General features: G+C 49.1%; 1 protein-coding gene across 1 annotated transcript in view; it reads left to right on the top strand.

The window, feature by feature from the left end:
* The first annotated feature begins 1,368 nt into the window (after positions 1-1,368).
* CEP170B (centrosomal protein 170B) overlaps positions 1,369-20,019 on the top strand; it is a 93,871-nt gene continuing 75,220 nt past the window's right edge. Inside the window, exons 1-2 of the mRNA XM_075926449.1 lie at positions 1,369-1,877; positions 5,404-5,539. Of these exons, the coding sequence (XP_075782564.1) occupies positions 5,435-5,539 (105 nt within the window). The 5' untranslated portion in view covers positions 1,369-1,877; positions 5,404-5,434. The remainder of the gene's footprint in view (positions 1,878-5,403; positions 5,540-20,019) is intronic.

Here is a 20,019-nt window from a genome sequence, read left to right as displayed (position 1 = left end):
CACGTCTAAAAATCTGGTCCTTCCTTCTACCAGCATCAGCACAGAGCTGGCCTTAATTGGTGCCAGGACTGAGCTGTGGCACCTCTACACTTAGCAGTTCAAGCCCTGGCACTTCTGGGCTTGCTATGTCAGTTACCGAAAAACAAAAAAACAAAAACCAACCCACAAAAAATTACTTGAGCCCCACCACATCTTTCATTGCAAATTAAGCACTGGCTGTATTATAATAATGGGTGGCTCCAGTTTTCCTTCAGTAAGAAATAGCTGGCTGATTGCTTTCCATAGTAGTGAGCATCAGTGATTTTCTAGTTACCTTCATAAATCACTACCAACAACATATGTTTTCCTGAACTTTTTCTTTAACAGCCTCTTATTCCATTCACAAACTCTCCAGATTACTCCAATCCCTTGTCGATCACGCTTGGATATGTTCCTTCCAAAAGTGCAGCTAAGTAGGATAAGCATGATTTTAAAATGTATGTTGAGAGGAATTTCAGCCTACTCCACTAAGCCAAAGGGAGGAAATTTATGCAGAACAACTAACCCCTTGCACCCACACACCAATTGTGTTAACATAGAGCTTGGAGCTATGGTCCCAGAACCCTGCAGGACTGAAGGTCTAAGAACCTGTTAAGTCTGAGCTCTATTGCTTTCCCATCTCCATGTGGCCCAGTTTGATTTGGGTTTCCAGAAGTTTTCTTGATGTATCCCAGAGCTCTTTGGGGGCAACCTGGAGGATCAGGAGCTGCTGTCTGTTGGTTTCTAGTAGGCCAGGAGGCATCATAACTCTATTCTTAATTCTGACACTGAATTTGCTCCATTTATTTTATAGCCTTGCAAACTGGTGATAATAGAGTCTACAATACAGAAGTGTTGCAAAGCTTAATTAATGTTTACAAAGCCCACTGGGAACCTTGAATAAAAGACACTATAAAAGAGAAGTACGTTACTATTATTAATATTCATTACGAATGTAAAAATCAAGTACCCAGCAACCAGATTAAGATCTGCCTACTGTGGCATTACATCTGGTGTGGAGATACCAGGGTAGAGGCGCCTTTGAAATACCAGTGAGAGCTAGACAGCTTTCTTCTGCCACATCAGCTAAATTTGGCACAGCAACCAGCTACTAGCCTGCCAACTGTTCAGGGCAAGGTCTTCTGCTGCCGACGTTTTCATTAGCAAATGGGTGAAAGTAGATGCGCACCCTTGCGTGCCCTGACTTGTGCATGTGCAAGGAATGGGTGTGCTCAAAGCAGCGGGGGTTGCACGCAGGAGCATGTGGCCAACTTCTTATGCACATTGGGCAATGTGCCTGCGAGCAAAACCGTCCACCCCTGGGTGCGCCCACGCTGTGGACAATGCAGGCAGATTGCAGTCCCAGGGAAGCCTCACGCACAACTCGCTGCATCAGGGTAGTTCCGAACTCCTAGGGAGGTGGGAGGGAAAAGCCCTGCCCCTCATCACGTCCTAACTCCGGGCTGCGCTTGGAACATGCCTGCTCCCTGCGCGCGGCTGCACCCAGCTCCGCCGCGCCAGGGGTCACCGCAGAGGGGAGGCGGCTGCGGGCACCTTTAATGTGTAAACCAGCTTGTCAGCTGACCTAACCTGGCTCCGCGCTCCGGAGCGGGCGGCGGCGGGCGAGCCGGGCTGGGGGGGGTGGCGGCCGGGGTAGGAGCCGCCTACTGACGTCTAGAACCTGCTGTGCAAGTGCAGGCGGCGCTGCCTTCCCTGGCAGGAGAGGGACGGAGCCCGGCGGCCGCTGACAATGTGCAACGCCGGAGGAGCGGCCCGGCGGGCAGGCGGCCGGGCTAGAGGCAGGCGCTGAGCCGGCACCTGGCGGAGGGGCTGGCAGGGGGAGCAGCCGGCCGGAGCAGGTACCGGGAGGCCGGGCCGGGGAGAGCCTGCGGGGATGGGAGGAGGCTGGCTCGGCCGCCGACAGGAAACAGCTGATCCTCAGTGGCTCTGGCCTGCGGCCTCCGCAGCACCTGGCTGGGTTGCAGCGCCCCAGCCGGGCAGGCCTGCGTGCGGGGAGCGCGGGGCAGTGAAATGCGGGGCAGCAGGCAGGGCAGGTCGAGGCGCTTGGGCAGAGCGATCCGCCCGGCGGGGAGCCCCGGGGGACGGCGGCGCCAGCCCCTTTCCACGTCCCGGTGGCGGCGATTGATCGCTGCGGGGGGAGCTGTCTGCCCGAGCTCCAGGGGAGGCGGAGAATCCGCGCCCCTTCCCCGGCTCGGCTCTGTTCCATTCCGCGCCCGCATCATGATTTGGGGCAGGGGGTAGTCGCTGTAGCCCCTTCCCCAGCGCGGCCCTCTCCAGACAAAGAGCCCCCGTCTCCCCTCCAGCCCCCCCGCCTCCCCATGACTAATGGGGGGGGGGCGTCCCTCCCCCGCTCCGCGAGCCCGCAGACTGGAGGGATTGTTGTCGCACCTTCTTTGGGTGGTGTTTTCCCTGGGTGTGGGTGGGTGGGTGGCTGGCAGCAGCTTTCTAATGGTGGCGGATGATGGAGGGAAATGCGAGCCAGCCCTTTTATTGGCATCCGTGGCCACCACACATGCAGTCACCTCCCCGAGCCGGTTGTGTTCTCAATCTCTGCCCCTCCATTGTGTGATGGATTTGATCACGTTAGCAGCCAGTGTGCGGCTTGTATCCCCCCACCTCGCTCCCTTGAAAAACACTTGCATGTTTCAGCAGGGTTAGGTGGCTTTGTGCTTTTTTTTTCTCTTCTTGTCTAAATAACCCTCCTCTCCCCCTAGAAATGTCCTTAACATAATAAGCATCAGTTTCACCAGTCTCTGCTGGTAGGGATGAGAGCTGATTAAAGATACAGCTTCTCTCCACTGAATCTAGCTAAGGGGAGGGGGCAACTTCAATTACTCCTCTGACTTTCTGCATTGTGGGCCAATCGCAGCTTGCATAGAGTGTTTGTGTCCATCCTCCTAGCAACATAGGCTCATTGCATGGCAATAGATGCAAAATCTAGTGTGGAGAGGTGGGCTGTGTTTCTTTATCCCTTAGCTTTCCTGCAGAAGAGCAGTGTAACAGCACAGTCTTTTCTGTCTGGGGTCCCTGGATATCCTGTTTGGTGTGAATGCAAGGCCTCCTGGCGTCTTGCACGTTCCGTGTGCATCTGTGTTTGAATGGCATTGTGCTTGCTCAGGTCACCGAGGCTATTTTGTCTAGGCTACAGGTGACAGGGAGTGGATTTTTAAGTGACATGCTTTCTGCAGGAAAAGTCCTTCCCGTAGGTCTGCTCTGCAGTGCTTGCAGGTGGCTTTCTCTGATCTTTCACACCTTGATGTTTTTATGTTGCCAACAAGGGATGGAAGGACCTAGTGTAACTCAAGGGCTCTCACAGGTGCTAAAAAAGGCAGTGAAAGAAGACACAGTAGTATATGCTGGGGGGAGGAGGGACATGTGTTGGTAGAGCTTTAAGCACCTACTGTGCTGTGAGGGATGCAGATGAAATCAGGATCCATGTCTCAAGGAGTTCATAATCCAAGACTGATCACAATCAGAGCCACTCTCTGAGCCTCTCAAGGCAAGCCCTAACCCTATCTTGGAACGCATTTTAATGTGCTGTGGGTGGATGATGGCATTTTTACTGATGCAGGGTAGTGTTTATAGTCTTATCACAACTATGGGTTCATGTTGCTCATGCTAGTAATTCCATATCAATCTCAAAGCCAAGTTAGGCAAAGAGGATGTGCAGCCCAAAGTGCATAGCCTAAATTGCTCAATAACAAGTTGTATCTTTTCATGCAAATTTAGTATCAGGTGACTTTGTTTACATACAGAAAAAAGGGAATAGTAATATTTGCCTCAGGGCTCATGAAGTAGTCTTTGAGATGCTCAGAAGGAAGATTCTGTAATGCAGAGATCATGGGGCATGTGTTATGTTAAATGGTCTCTTCCCTTTCTTGCCATTAGTGTTGTTGATACATCCTGCTTTGTTAGATGGACCTCACACAGGCTACCTTCCAACCCTGATTACATACAGGATTGTAGAACTGCAGCAGACAGTGGCATAACTGGCAGGAATATAAGGATTTAATACTCACCTGCAGCTAAAAAGAAAACAAAACTTTGAGAAGAGGAAGATGGGGAGAAATCATATGGGGAGGAAAAGGGAGTCTAATTAGTGATACATCCTTTTTCTTGAGGGAGGAAGAGAGAACAAGAAACCCTTCCCCTCCCTCTCCCTCCCAATGCCTTTCTTCCCTATCTACTCTTGTCCAGGGACATAAGGAATCTAGTGGGAGAGCCCAAGCAGCAGACGGGTTTGCTGGCACAGTTGCTTGTTAGAAGTCACGCTCCAAGCTCCTCTATGCGCCAGTGTTGCTGATGGCTGAGCATTCATACTTTAGAGCTAGACTGGGATCTAAGAGTGTGTTGGGGGTAATGGGAAGTATGTAGCTGCACCGTCCTGGAGGAGAGTGGAGAGCAAACTGTGAAAGTTACACACTGTTCGCTGGTTCCTCCCACTTGCTGCAGGGGTGGGGCAGGGATGCAGTGGGCTACTGATAGCTTACCAGTAGGTTGCATTCTCCATCATGTACCAGTGGAGCTCCTCTGGCTGCTTCACTGAAGTGGGGAATCCAAGATTCTGCCCATTCTCTGTTCGTATGTGGCCATTTCCCACCCACCTGCCGTTCTCCTCCCCAGCCTTGTGCTGTGCCTGTGATGCAGGTACCCCACAAAGCAGGGTAAGAGGGCACGCTATGTCTCCTTACTCCCTGAGTCGGTATGGCTGGTTGTTACGGACCAGCTCAGATGTTTGATTAGGGAGGTGGAAGAAGTATGCTCTGTGCTCCTTGTCAGTCTAGAGGATGCAGTGAGTTGCCAGTGCCCAGAGAATATTTGGGCCAGAGAGCCTTCCTCCTTAAGAATATAAGGACATAAAAATGGCCATACTGTAACAAACCAAAGGTCTGTCTAGCCCAGTATCCTGTCTGCTGTCCATGGCCAATGCCAGGTGCCTGAAGGAATAAATAGAACAGGCATCCATCAAGTGATCCATCCCCTGTCACCCATTCCCAGTTTCTGGCAAGCAGAGGCTTGGGACACTATTCTTGCCCATCATGGCTATAGCCATTGATGGACTCATCCTCCATTGAGGAACCTATCCTTTATCTAGTTCTTTTTTTAACCCTATTATAGTGTTGGCCTTCACAACATCCTCTGGCAAGGAGTTCCGCAGGTGGACTGTACATTGTGTGAAGAAATACATCTGCTACTGTACCACCTGTGAACTTTGTATCCCTTGAGTTCTGGTAGCCATATATTATTATTTGTTTATAACCCTCCACAAAACTTCCTTAATGCAGTCAGATTAATTTCAAGGCTGCTAATTAACTTGCTTCTGTTATTGTCCAATAACTTAACAACTGTGTTGTTTTATTTCAGGATGTTTAAAGGTTAAGTGCCAAACACCAAAATGAGTGTGACTTCGTGGTTCCTGGTGAGCAGCACTGGCATTCGCCACCGGCTCCCTCGGGAGATGATATTTGTTGGCAGAGATGAATGTGAACTAATGCTCCAGGTAAATATATTTTAATTCAGTTTCTTCTGATCTGGTAAATGTCTCCTGAAGATGCAGTAGATGCCTTGAATGTAAAATCAGGGCTCTAGAAGCTATTCCAAACCCAACAGTTACTTTTAAATAAATTCTCTATTTCATAAGAACTCGATATAAGCTAAATTTATGATACCCACCGAGGTTTGATGTACTTGTGAAAGCGCCAGTGAGCTTTTCTCCAAGGGCCCAGTGATTAGTCTGGGAGTCGGAGCTTTGTAGGCTGTAAGCTAAGTGACAGGAACAGATTAATAGTACGGCTCCCAAGGCAACGCGTCACCACAAAATTAAAAATTCTGTGCAAGGTATTTTAAAATGCGGCATATTTTATTTCTCAAAATAGCACAATTATTTTGATAATTTATTTTAAAATACCTGTCAGCAAGTATGTCTGGAACAACACAGCAAAAAGGGGTCAGGGAAGGTTTTTTGACCAGTAAGATTCCTTACTTGGCATATTGGCACATATTAATGGCTCCTCAGAGCATATGACAACACTGATGCTTCCATACATGCCAAACACAGACAGCTTTAAGGCTGTGTCCACACAGCCAAGAAAAACCCGTGGCTGGCCTGTGCCAGCTGACATGGGCTCGTAGGGCTCAGGCCATGGGGCCATTTCGCTGCTGTGCAGAATGATGGGCTCCGTCTAGAGCCAGAGCTCCAGGATCCTCCCATCTGCTGTGTCCTAGAGCCGAGGCTGTGCAGCAAGGAAGAGCCCTGCAGCCTGAGCCCTGTGATCCTGAGTGGCTTGGCACAGGCTAGCCAGAGGTTCTTCTTTGCTGCGTAGACATATCCCAAAGAACAGGATGTCCTTAGGAGTAAAGTTAGGCCGTGAACTGGCATAGCACTGAAACAGCTGCATGTAGTTCAGCACCGGATTAGGAATCAGGAGCCTGGCACATGGTAGGAGCTGTCTGCTGGGGCCTCTCCAGCCCTGTTCCTCTCCTGCTACACTGCAATAGCAAGAGAGAGGGACAGAGTCTTGCAAGCTTGCGCAGCCCTGCCACCCCAAGGCGGGGACTTAAGTCACTCCTGGCTGGTCTGAATCAGACATACTCACTTGAGAGCGCTGCCCAGGAGGGACATGTAAATCAGTTATCCTGTGGGGAGGGAGTAAAATCTGTACGGGCCATTAACTCTGGGCTTATGTAAAGATCCACAGTTTCCCCAGGAGTTAATACTGATGCTCATACTGGGATGTGAATGGTTAACCGGTAAGCCTCGCCCTTAACGTGTGAGGCTCACCGGTTCCGATTATCAGGTAGGGCTGGAACAGCTCCCTGCCCGCTGCCAACAGGGAGCTGCTCCAGTCCCGGCGGCGCCACCACAGCAGGGGCTGCTCTGACCATGCAGCCGGAGCAGTGCCTGTCTGTGTCATGCCCGGTGAAGTCCCCTCCTTTAATTGGTTAGCCAGTTAAACAGGATTTTACCTCCTAGCTCATACAGACACTATGCAAAAGAAACACAATTCCTTCCCTTGCTTCTGAATCTATTTTTTCTATAAATTTTACTGTATATACCATCTATGGATGCTTGTGATTTTTTTGTTTCTGTTCACATTTCATTAGTGCTTTTAGAGTAAAGATCCAAGACAGAGACTTAAAACAGACAATAATGTTGTTTCCTAAGTACAGAAACTTTAGATGATGTGGTGGCTAGGGATGTAAGCGGGTAGTCGACTACCTGGTAAGCCTAAGCTTATTGGGTAGTTGAGTCGACTACTTCCTCCACCTCCCCCCAGCTGCCTCTATATCAGAGGCAGCGAGGCAGGGAAAACCAGAACTGGTGCTTGGAGGGGCATTTTAAAGGGGGATGTTGCGCAGTTGGAAATTAGCAGAACCAAGTCAAGGATGCTTATTCCCCGGGTTCAGGCAGCGCGGCTGGGGTTGGGGGGAGGGAGTGGCAGTGAAATAAGCATACACTCAATATAAATCACACAGCGAGGGGACTTACAGGCCCTGTGCTACCCGCATGTGGCCACACATGAAGGGAGCCATGCAAGGCAGGTGTTGACCCTGCGCCCTAGCTAGGCGCTCTGGAGCACTCCACTCCAGGCATTCGCTTGCTTGTCATCTCCCCCTCTGCTTCCTTCCTTCCTTCCCCTTCTCTAGCGCCCAGGGAAGGGCTTTACAGTGACTCCTCAGTCTTTCCCTCACCTGAGCTCGCTTTCACCTTTGGGCTGGGAAGTCTTGGTCCTTATTTTGTGGCTCAGGCTGGAAATGCTGTTTAGCTCCTGACTGGAGCAGGGGAAAAGGTCCCTGGCTGCTCTTGGAGGACACTTTCCTCCTGCATCCACTGCCCCCATGCACCCGATGCGGATTTATTAATGGCTGCATTGAACAGGAGCAGTGATTGGCATTTCCTAATGGAAATGGTGTCCGAGTTTTCCGCCGGCCGCAACACTCCCGGCTCACCCTTGCCCCATCAGGGCCTGGAGGGGAGAGGCAGATTTTCCTCTGAAGTGGCCCCGACTTCAGTTTCCCAGACTCAATACATTTTAAACATGGGCACACCAACACAGGCTACAAATTAGAGCAAACTGAATTAGAAACCAGGCCTGGGAGTATCTCTGTATCCCCCATACCTCCAGTCTGAATGCCCCCATCTTGCCCCTTAGCCTGGCAAACAAAGAGTTTCCTTTGATTTCTCAGACTTGCTATCATTTTTAAATTAATGACTCCGCCCCTGGCTAATCAAATCCACAAGGGTTGGATGGTTTGCCTGCACTGGGGCATCGGGAATAAGCCCAACCCCCTGTTTGCTTCCTTCCTTTCTTCCCTCCCCGGCTGGGGCTTGCTCACAACAAAGTTTGCAACCAAAGTAGGTTGCGATTTGGAACTTACAGGAAGCGAGCCAGCTGGGAGTGGCAGATTTGCTTGTCCGGCAGGTCAGGATCACACCCCTCCCACACCTCACACCCTGATCGATTGGTGATGCTGGGCTTGCAACCGCAGGGAGGGGTGAAGGAAGGGGTGGGCGTGGGTGGCAAAGGAGGCGAAGAGAGGCAGGCGAGGGGCGCAAACCTTGCCCTAGCCCTGGGGAGCTTGAACCTTTCTACCTTACCCTAGTTCTCTTGACATTGATTTTTCCCAGTGTCTGTCTAGTTCCGCGGAGGTTGCAAATCAAAGGGGACATGGAAAAGGCTGGCAATTGAGGTCTGGGGAGCCAAGTCTGCACCATGCCCTCCCTGCTTTATCCAGCCACTCCTTTATTGTTTAGTCTCGTTTCTTTTTTCTTGGTTCCGCGGTCTGGGATCAAATGTAGCACGATTTAAAATGCAGAGCCGCAGCAGTTGCGGCTCTGTCCTGGCCCATGCCGGTCAGGAACCTACCTCTGCTGAGGCTCTGCAGCTTAAATGTAGTAGGAGGTCAGCTGTGGCTACTACTGCATTTAAACTGCGGAGCTGCAACAGGGGTAGCTCCTGGACTGGTGTGAGCTGTGACCGAGCACTTTCCCCTATTGACTAATCGTATCATCGATACAAATTGTATTTATACCACGATTCATCAGTTATCCGCCTCTTAACACCCTTAGTGGTGGCGTGAACTAGAAGGCATCCTTCTGCCCTAAAAAGCTATTGTGTTACTTGCACAGAAACATGATTTCCCTCCCATCCCCCGCAGTGGGATAATCCCGTTTGTTTGCAGTCTTGGCCTTGATGGTCAGATGTTTCAGCTTAAGAATGCTACATAGTGTTGAACACGCATATGTACAAACTGGAGAAAAATGTTAACCAGGAATCCTTCATCTGAGGACTTTGTGGAAATTCAGAACCTAAATTATTGGGCTTTGACCTGGTTGAAACATTAATATTTAGATGCAGAAAACTCTTTGTTGTGTTCTGTTGTTGTTGTAGTTGTGAATGAACTGGGCTACAAAGAAGGGAAGGAGGTTTGTCTTGGGCTGTTTCAATAGAGGTTCCTGGACGCTGGTCCCCAGAGCATGGGTCATAGCAGCCTACAGTGGGGATTGGCAGTAAGCTAACTGTTGCACATTGGAGCTGTCGTTCTGTTTCCACCAGCTAAATAGTGTGAAGAAATGTCCTAAATGCTTTTCTAATATTTTCCTGGGCAAACATTTTTTGTAGCGGGTTCAAGGAGTTTGTGTGTTTGGGGATGAAAAGAGAGCTAATGGGTTCGGTTTCCAATCAGAGGAGAGGTGTCTACAGGCAGTCTATTAAGATGTGGTCTGTCTTTAACAGTGTTTCTCAATCAGTGGTACAAGTACCCTTAGGGGTACTTGAGAAAAGTCTGGGAGGTACATCAACACAACTGAAATGTGGAGAAAACTGAATTTTTGTTTTAAGTTTTACAGCGCTTTATTATTTTTGTACTTTTTACACCCCAACATTTCATTGCCTGCCCAGCTACAATTAAGTTGTTTAAACAAATGTGTTGCAATGGTAGAAAAAAAAATGTGTGTGTCTGAAAACTAGGTACTGCGGGAACTTTTTTTTTTTTTTTTTTTGAAAAAGGGAAACTTTATAAAAAAAGGTTGAGAAACATTGGTCTGTAACAACACTGGAGAAACCTCCATTCAAACGGAAAACTAGCTGATGTGGGGACATTGATTTGCAGTTTATGAAATGGCTAGACTGGGTTTTCTAGAGTTTGGCACTCTGACATTTTTTTGTTTCATGGTGGGTCATTTGTGGGGGTTTCCCCATGACCATGCTTTTTTGTTTTTGTCTTATATTTCTGCATTTGAGAGCGGAAGGTGAAATCTACAGAGGTTAAAAAGGTCCTAATGTTTTCTGTAGAGCTGTTTTGGACAGTTCAAAAAACCTGATTGTTCAAAAGGGCTTGAGTTTTTAAGTGATTAACTTAAGACCCTTTAAAGGCACCTGATTTTCATGGGCTGGGTGCTATGCACTTTCTGAAAATCACGTGTCTCTAGTTGGGCGCTCAGAAATGGACACCCCAGATCAGTAGTTGCTCTTAAAAATCTTGGTCACTGTTTCTTCCAGTGTTAGCCTATGGCAGAACTGGCAGACTGAATGGTAACCTGTGCAGTATTTCATGCTGAGGTGCTGTTCTGTGAGACTCCGAGCTGATTCAGCACCCCGTGCTGCCCTTTCCTCTCCCCCACTAACAGACTTTTGCTATCAGCAGCAAAACCTAGTAGAGGGGCCCTTTTAACTTAAAATCTGGTTCTTTTCCGTGGGCCTTCACAGGTAGGGGGGAATGAAGTAAGTGCCAAAGGATGTTGTGAGGAGGATGTAATTGTGACTGGGAATCTGGCAGAGTGCGAAGAGAGGAAGGTTTAAGGCCCATTGGTCAATGTTCATGTGACACATCATGCATGATCCTGCCTGAGTGCATTTTTTCACTGTCCTCTATAGTAAAAACAAAAGACAGAACTATGTAGCACTTTAAAGACTAATAAGATGGTTTATTAGGTGATGAGCTTTCATGGGCCAGACCCACTTCCTCAAATCAATTTGTGGAAGAAAATTGACATGACCGTATATACCAAAATGATACAATCAAAAAAAGTGAACACATATAAAACTGACAAATCAAATTTTAGAACAGAGTGGGGCTGAGGGGGAAGTTTAGTGTCTGTGAGGTAATGACATTAGGGGTGATAACTGGGGAAGCTATTGTTGTAATGAAGACTTTGTAGTAAGTCTTTCTGTAGATCAGGTTACCCAATGAAACCCAATGCGGACTATACATGGCCCACCAGAGGATTTCATAGTGGTGGGCAATGTTCTCTGTAATCTTTTCCATCCATGTGCAGAATAATTTTTATGTACACTGAGGCATGTTCATGTGCACCACCATAAGGAACAAAAACCTGTCTGTGGGCACTCCACTAATCAGCTAGGTGGCCTTTGAATTTCTCCTGAGCATCCACACAAAAGCCCAGCTTACAGGGAACGCTGGTGGTGGGACTTGGGCTATCGGCCCCTGGTGGGTTGTTACCCTCCTGCATAATAAGGTTGGACACCACTGCTCTAGATAATATTTTCTCATTTTGGGCCGCACATAGTGGATTATTTTACTGGCTATTCACTTCTAGAGATATTCTTCGGAGCTGTTTTAGGTTCCAGACGAAAGGAGTTTACAGCACTCCTTGGCAGGTTAGAGAATTTTTGCGTTTCGCATGTGTGTTTGCAACGTTTCATGTGAACAAATGGAGGCTGGTGTTTAGACCTCTTGCTACAATGACTGTATCACAAAACCACTGTGTAGACTAGCACCAGTTTGTCTTAGGGGGGGGCATAAGAAATGGGGGCATTGCACAGTTGCATTAAGTTTTATTAAGCTCCTCTGTTGGGACTATCCTATTAGTTTACTGGAACTATTTGTTTTATAACTTCTGGGTCAGTGCTCTTACTGTAGAGTTATTTTATTTGTGTGTATTCTAGGCTTGCAGGGTGTCCGGTATTGGCCCGGACAATCAGGTATTTGTGACCTCTTTCTAGTTTAAAAAACAAACAAACAGAAAATACCAGACATGTAAAATGTGGGACATTCTTCCCCAGCCTTGTCTGACGGGGGGAGTGGGGAGCTTGGGGATTTAAAAGTGCAGTGACTCTTTTTTTTCCCCCCCAACAATGTTGGTCCTCCCTTTTTTTTGGTTGGTTTTTTTTTTTTTGCCCAACTAGTTTGGTCCCCCTTCTCCTCCCTCCCCCCCCCCGTCAACCAATTTTTCTCCCGCCATGTTCAGTAATTTTTGTGAAAGTATCTGGCAACCCTAGTGTTTTCACGGATGGAATTATTAGCGATAATTTTTTTCTAGCCCACATACAACAGACTACTATTGTCAGGGGAATTTAATATATTACCTAACAGGTCTCTTCTATCTGTAACATTATGATTATTTAGTAGTTGCATTGTGGTAATGATTAAAGGCCAGATCAGGTCCTCATGTGATGCAAAAGACAGTCACTGGCCCAAAAAGTGCACAATTTATCATCCATTATTCTACTGCTTTAGGAATTATTTTGTGAGGAGGGAAAGAGAGAGATTTTTTATTTTAAACTTTCCTTAGTTGAGTTGCCTCCAGGTAATAATAGATTCCTAAACAATTAAAATGCTTTATTATTTTGTTTAAGGATGTAAAATCTGGGGTAATCAGTTAACCAGTTAAATGTTAGGTTAACCTAGCATTTTACTGGTTAACCAACTAAATGGGATCTGGGCTGGCTTTGACAGGCTCCCAACCCCTATGTGGGGATTGGGGCTTTCACCATCTCTCAGCTCCTATCCCATTTAGGGTGATGCTTACTGGTTAACTAGTTAGCCTTTCACATCCCTAGTTTTGTTACAGAATTAAAAAGGGATGCTCTGTGCTTTATTTTGATCTGTGTTTGCTTGTTTCATGTACTGGACTGGATCCACTGTTAGCAGTCAACTGGTTGAAGATTATAGCTTTAAAGCTTGAAACTAAATTGGTTTGCTCGGTGGGAACTTAATCTTTCTAGAAATCTTCTACACCTACTTAAAGGATTAGAAATATTTAAAATACTTCTGCAGTGTTGTAAGATTTTTAGTGAAAATATCTGTCAGGCATATTTTGGTTCTGTGTATAAGTAAAAGGGAAAAACTGGGTTTAACTTGTATTTTAATTTCCAGCCTTGATTTTTATAAACAAGCAGAGGCCCAATTCTGCCATTCTCACATTGAGCTGTACAGGCAGTCCCCGAGTTACGCGGATCCGACTTACGTCAGATCCGCAGTTACGAACGGGGTTCCTCTCCCTGGTCTCCAGCAGACCAGGGAGAGGAAGCAAAGCGGCGGAACACGTGGGCAGTGGACAGGGCTGTCCGCTGCCCACACGCTCCGAGGCTTGGCTCTGCTTTGCCCCCCCCTCCTCCTGGTCTGCAGACCAGGGGGAAGGGGGGGGGGGGGGCAAAGCTGAGCCAAGCCGCGGAGCGCCCGGCCAGCTGACAGCCCAGAGCGTCTGGGCTGTCAGCTGATCGCGCGCTCCGCGGCTTGGCTCTGCTTGGCTCTGCTTTGCCCCCCCCCGTCCCCCTGGTCTGCAGACCAGGGGGACGGGGGGGGCAAAGCAGAGCCAAGCCGCGGAGCGCACGATCAGCTGACAGCCCAGACGCGTCTGGGCTGTCAGCTGGCCGGGCGCTCCGCGGCTTGGCTCTGCTTTGCCCCCGTCCCCCCGTCCCCCTGGTCTGCAGACCAGGAGGAGGGGGGGGCAAAGCCGCGGAGCACGCGGGCAGCGGACAGCCACGGCGCGTCTGGGCTGTCCCGCTGCCCCCGTGCTCCGTGGCTTTGCTCCAGACACCTGTGGTACAGCAGCTGGGGCGCTGCCAGTTGGTCCCGTAGCGCCGCTCTGGGCGCTACTGGACCAACCGGGCAGCACCCCAGCTGTTCTGCCCCAGGCGTCCTGATTCAGCCACTGCTGGTCAGATTCAGCAGCAGCTGAATCTGGACGCCTGGGGCAGAGCAGCTTGGGTGCTGCTGGGTTGGTCCAGTAGCGCCGAGGAGCGGCGGCGCTACTGGACCAACCCAGCAGCACCCCAGCTGCTCTGCCCCAGGCGTCCCCAAGTCAGCCGCTGCTGAAACTGACCAGTGGCTGACTACAGGAAGCCCCTGCCCCGGGCTTCCTGGAATCAGCCGCTGATCAGTTTCAGCAGCAGCTGACTTGGGGATGCCTGGGGTTCTTAAGTTGAATCTGTATGTAAGTCAGAACTGGCGTCCAGATTCAGCCGCTGTTGAAACTGATCAGTTTCAGCAGCGGCTGAATCTGGACGCCAGTTCCAACTTACATACAGATTCAACTTAAGAACAAACCTACAGTCCCTATCTTGTACGTAACCCAGGGACTGCCTGTATTTTGTTCTTCAAGTGGTCTTCTTGATTCCAATGAGATAGTTTATTCCTTGGGCAATTATTCAACATGAGTAAGAGTTTCAAGATCCACCTCTTAATAACATAATAAAAACGGAAATGCTACATGAAAAATCAATGTAAGCTAGCAATTGCAGTAAGAAGAGATTCTATAAATACATAAGGAGCAAGATAAAGGAAAGTTTAGGTTGTTTACTTAATGGAGAAGGACAGCTAATAACAGAAGACATCAAGAAGGCTGAAGTGTTTAATGCTGGGTTTGCTTCAGCCTTCCTTAACAAAAATTTTGATCAGAGGCTTACCACAATTAAATTAACAAGAGGGAAAGAACACAAGCCAGAATAGGGAAAAATGGGTTAAAGACAATTTAGATACGTTCAAAGTATTCAAGTTGGCAGGGCCTGATGAAAAGTATCCTAGAGCACTTAAGGATGGAGCCCTGCAAATCCATGGATATCAGCAAACAGTTTTTGTGTGCTGTGGATCAGGGATGTTTAAAATGGGAACTAGTTAGCTATATGTTTAGTTAACCAGCCCATCGCATGGCAGACAAGGGGGCGTGCAGAGCAGCCCACTGCACAGCTCACAGCCAGCTGGTTTTTAATCTCATGCAGTAGAGGCTCATGGTTTTAGCCCCTAGGTTTGCAGGTTCAATCCTATCTGCCGGTGACCCAGGTCTGTTGGCGTTCCAAGTGGATGTTCATCTGGGATTGCAGCTGGGAGGTTTTTGAAGCTTGGGAGATGCTTCTTCTACTGGGATAAGTGTTTGACCCAGAGGCACCAAGAGCACTGAGAGGAAGAGTGAAGTCTGCCCCACTGCTTAGCTAATAGCCAGCTGGCTTTTAGTTCATGCAGTAGAGCAGTGGTCTCTTAACCTTTAAATTTAAGGGTGACCCAGGATCTACCCTCCCCCTTCCATGATTCCCCTGCCCCTTCCACAAGCTCCATTCCCCCTCTCTCCATCACTTGCTCTCTCTCACCTTCACACAATGTCACTGGGCTCAGGGATGGGGCAGAGGGGGTTCAGGTGTAGGGGGGAGGAGTGTTGGGGTGCAGAAGGGGATGCTGGCTCTGGGAGGGGGGCAGGGCTGGGGTAGGGGATCAGGGTGTTGGATGCAGAAGGGGAAATAGGGTGCTGGCTCTGTGAGGGGAAATGGGGTGCTGGCTTGGGGGGGCTTAAGGCTGGAGCAGAGTGTTGGGGTGCAGGAGGGAGTTGTGGGGTGCTGGCTCTGGGAGCGGGGGCAGGGCTGGGACAGCGGAGCAGGAAGGTATGAGGTTCAGGCTGCAGCTAGGAGGTGCTTACCGCAGGCGGCTCCCAAGTGGCAGCACAGGAGGGCTCAGATAGCTGCCTGCATAGCATGGCCCCATGCCACTCCTAGAAGCAGCTGACTGCAGGCATGTCTCTGTGGCCCCTGACTGGAGGGGAAGGCAGCTGCATGATTCCATCCCTAGTACTGTCCTCCCAGCTGTGGGGTGGTGCTGCCTGGTGCGGGCAGCTTGTGGAGACACTGTCCACCTCCCCCAAGGGATGCACAGAAACGTGCTGCTGTGCTGCTGGACTTGTAGTGGCCCGGGGCAGCTCACAAGCAACTGGCTGAGGCTCCGTTATCAACCATTCGATTGCAGTCATTGGGTTGGTGACAGCTGCCGTAGTAGAAGCTCAGAGCTTTAGCCTCACAGGTCCCAGGTTCAATCCTGCCTGCTGACAAACTGGGTCCATCAGCACTGACCTTGTACGAACAACGAATGAACAGATTTCAGAGCATGAGGTTTTTAAATCAGTCCGGTGGCCCCTTTAAAAGGCTGGCAGCAGGAGGTTAAATTTCCTACTGGGACAGTCTCTGCTTTGCACTGTGGCTAGCTCTGAGCATTACCCAGAGCGCTAGGGATAACTGAGACTGACAGAGGTGTGACCTGCTCAGCATGGAAAGTATGCGACTTAGAGTGAATGCTCACTGCAGGTTGCCGCCAGAGCGCTGCAGTTATCTGAGTGCCAGTGACACACATCAGACTGTCACGAACAGGCCGGACGCAGCCACTGCCAGCCTGTATTTATTTTCTCTCTCAGACTGTTAGGAAGTTGCAGATCGCAATTTCGTTGTGGAAGCTGCAACTTTATGCATTCACAGCAGCTTTTTCACAATGCGCTCACAAATTTGGCCTGGCTGCTCTGAGTTGTGAGGGAGGGGCAGCTGGGCTGCATGCCAGTGGGTAACACAGGGGTATCATTTAGGTAGGGTGGGGCAAGGAACCAACCCTCCTGGGTTTAACCATCATACAACTCAAGCTAGGCCGTTCTCTTTGTCAGGGGGAGGCCGTTCATGGTCCCATCCTGAGGCAGGGCACTGAGGTGCATGGATCCAGGTGGAGTCTGGTCCCGCTGCTGGCAGCAGCGTCCAAGGGCTGGTGGGAGCCAGGCCTGGCAGGGATCTGCTACATGGAGGAAGGGATATGGGGAGGGGGAGCCTATGCTGCCACTGAGATTGAGCGGGGGGAGTCTGGTCCCTGCATTCCTGAGCACTCTGGGCAATGATGGCAGCTCACTTCTAGGAAGCTGAGGGCATAGGGGTGGGGGGACAAGGAGGGAAGACCCTAAATTCCTTTCCAGCAACACAAGGTGCCCACACTGGGGGGAGGTTCAGTCTCTGCAGTGGGCCTAAGTGGCTCCTGGACCGCCCCTTTCCCCAGTGAAACGCTTGAAATTTGAAACAGTGCTCCCGTCTCGGTACCACTTACATTTGGCCTTCCTGTGACAAAACCGTAGGTTTAATGCACGGAGGCTGCAGCTTTTGAGCCTAACAATCACGGCTTTCTTCCGGTCTTATCTCCGGGCCCATGATCCCTCCCAGCATTGGCAAGTTTGGATTCCAAATCTTGATCCTGTGCGTAATGAGCAGAAGGGTTTTGACAGTGGGTCCTGTGCTGAGCCTGGGGAGAAACGGAGTCAATATGGATCTGTACTTAGGGTACGTCTAGACTGTGGCACCATTTCAGGATACCGCAAGTATCCTGAAATAGCAATGCTGCATCTTTAAATGTTCTCGCTATTTCCCAAAATAGCAGGTGCGCTATTCTGGCATCCCAAGGGTTAAGGGATTTGTCGGAATAGTGCCTTATTTTGAAATTTGGCGCTGTCTACACAGCGCCAAATTTCAAAATAAGCTCTTTCGGTTTAGACTCGGAATAAGCTACGCAATTTGTGTAGCTTATTCCAACAGAAGGGTGCTACCTAGATGCATCCTTACAGAGCTGGGCTATGACTGTGACTAAAGCACATGGGGAAATGTAAGAGACAGCTTAATTTTCCCCTCTTGCCCTCCCTCCCCCCGGCCTGTGGATCTCACTTTGAATCTGTCCGCAGCCCACAGTTTTCTTTCCTCTTTGTTTCCTGCGTCATTCCTGAGGCACATGCAACCCTCTGAGCTGGTCCCCTGTCTCTATCCATAGAGCTATGGAAACCTGCCACACAGTAGCTGTTCTCTGCGGTCCCTGCATGGGGATGCTGCTGGTTTGGATTCTTGTACTACCGAACCATATTTTTAAGCTTCTTACGTTCTAACCCAGCATGCTCAGGATTTGAAGCTACGTGGCGAGAGAATTTCAAGGACCACCAACGTGCCGCTTGGCTGCATGAATAGTCGCAGTGAATGAAAGGGTTGGCGCAGGATGCTGGGTTAGGTTTTCAGACTGATATACAAGGATTTATGTGTGTAAGTCTGGAAATATGCCTCTGTCGATTAGGCCATGGGTGGGGAACGTAAGGCCCAGGGGCTGGATGCAGCGCTTGGCTTGCCTGGATGTGGCCCCTGAGATTTAGGGTTCCTCCCACCCAACATTGGGGAGCCCATGCTGATGATCCAGCCCCCCGCTGCTGCACCACAGGGATGGAGCGCACAAAATCTACTAGCCTGGACCCTTCTAGGTTCTGGTGTGCAAGGAGAATGTGGGGAGTGTCTTTCTCCTCCTCAGCCAGGGACCATGTCAGTGAGGTTTGTTTTTTGCTTCTCACTTGTGTGCAGCCCCTGACTGATTTTTCTGTGGGTCAGCAGTCCCCCACCCAGAAAAGGTCCCCCCCCAAGTATTAGGACTGGGGCCAGGGGGATTATCAAAGTGTACAGTACTTCTCCTTTTGGATAATTTTGTTTATTTGGGGCAAATGGTAAATTGTAGATATTTAAAACATGGTGGCTGTGTCTACATTGGCACCCCTTTCTGGAAAAGGGATGTTAATGTAGACTTTGGAATTGCAAATTCCGCGGGGGATTTAAATATCCCCCACGGCATTTGCATTTACATGGCTGCCGCTTTTTTCCGGCTTGGGGATAAGCTGGAGAAAAGCGCCAGTCTAGATGTGATTCCTACTTATTCCTTATTTCTTATTCCTGGTACGGACTTGAAAGTAGGAATAAGAAATCCTCCGGAAAAGGGCTTATTTTCCGGAGAATCACGTCTAGACTGGCGCTTTTCCGAAATCTACATTAACATCCCTTTTCTAGACTGTAATGGAGAAACAAAGCAATATAACATCAAGAAATGATTATATTTCCAGAAAAGAAATACTCTGTAAGTTAATATTATATTGATCCACGTTCCATATTACCTGTCAGAAAATCTGCTAAATACTGTTACCGAGTGTTTTTGAAAAGTGTGTTTTTTGTCTACAAGGTAAGTTATTTGAACTGATTGTAGGCTCTGTACTCAGGCCCGTACACAGGAATTTCTGTGTGGGGGGTGCTTTTTTCTGTAAATGTGAACAGCCAGGGTGTGAATGCACCCCCCTATCGTTCCCCAAGTAAGCAGGGAAATCAGCCCTAGCCTTCCCCTAGTTGGCCAGATGATGGGGGAGGGAGGCTTGGGCAGCGCACTGCTCCTGCTTTCCCCTGGCCGGCTGGAACATGCTTACTTAGGGGTCCATGGGGGAGGGCTTTCACACTCTTTGCACACTCCCGTGTACAGACCTGGTACTACAACTGCAGAAATTTAGAATTTTTCCTTCTGCTCCCACTTCCCTAGGGTCTCGCCTTCTGTTTGGCTCTTTCTAGCTGTAGGCTTCCAAATAAACAGTTGTTCTGTTTATGGTGTTTTTGGTGGTGTTTCTCAGCATAATAGAGGTGATACTTGTACTGGTATTGGAATGCTTAGCGCCCATCTCTGACTTTGCTCCTTCTAAGGAAATACATTAGCTTCTCTTGCTTGGTTTTTTTGCTTTATAATTCTTGTTTTAAACATCCTCTTGCAGATTTTTGTTTTTTAAAAACATCTTATTGTGGGAAATTTGGATAGCAGCTTTTTTTGTTTTAACCATGTCCAGCCACATTACATGGTGGTCTCCAGAAGCTGCTCTAACTTGCTATAAAAATTCCTTGGCTCGCCTGTGCCACAATTATTTTCCTGCAGATCCAGTAGCTTAAAAGCCAGGCCTGGCATTAGGGACTAGCAATCAGTGCAATTGCCCAGAGCCCCTCAAAGCTTTCTTGCTCAGGCTGTAGCTTTGGCCCCTCACGGCAGGGCTTGGGCTTTGGCCTTCTGCCCTGGTCCCCAGCAAGTCCAACACTGGTCCTGCACTCTAGTTTTTGGTGGACTCCTTACCCCGGATCCCTGGTTGAGAAGTACTGACCTAGAGTCCTTATA

Source organism: Pelodiscus sinensis, chromosome 4, assembly GCF_049634645.1.
Source record: "Pelodiscus sinensis isolate JC-2024 chromosome 4, ASM4963464v1, whole genome shotgun sequence".
Classification (NCBI taxonomy): Eukaryota; Metazoa; Chordata; order Testudines; family Trionychidae; genus Pelodiscus; species Pelodiscus sinensis.
This window is presented reverse-complemented; position numbering and strand designations above follow the sequence as displayed.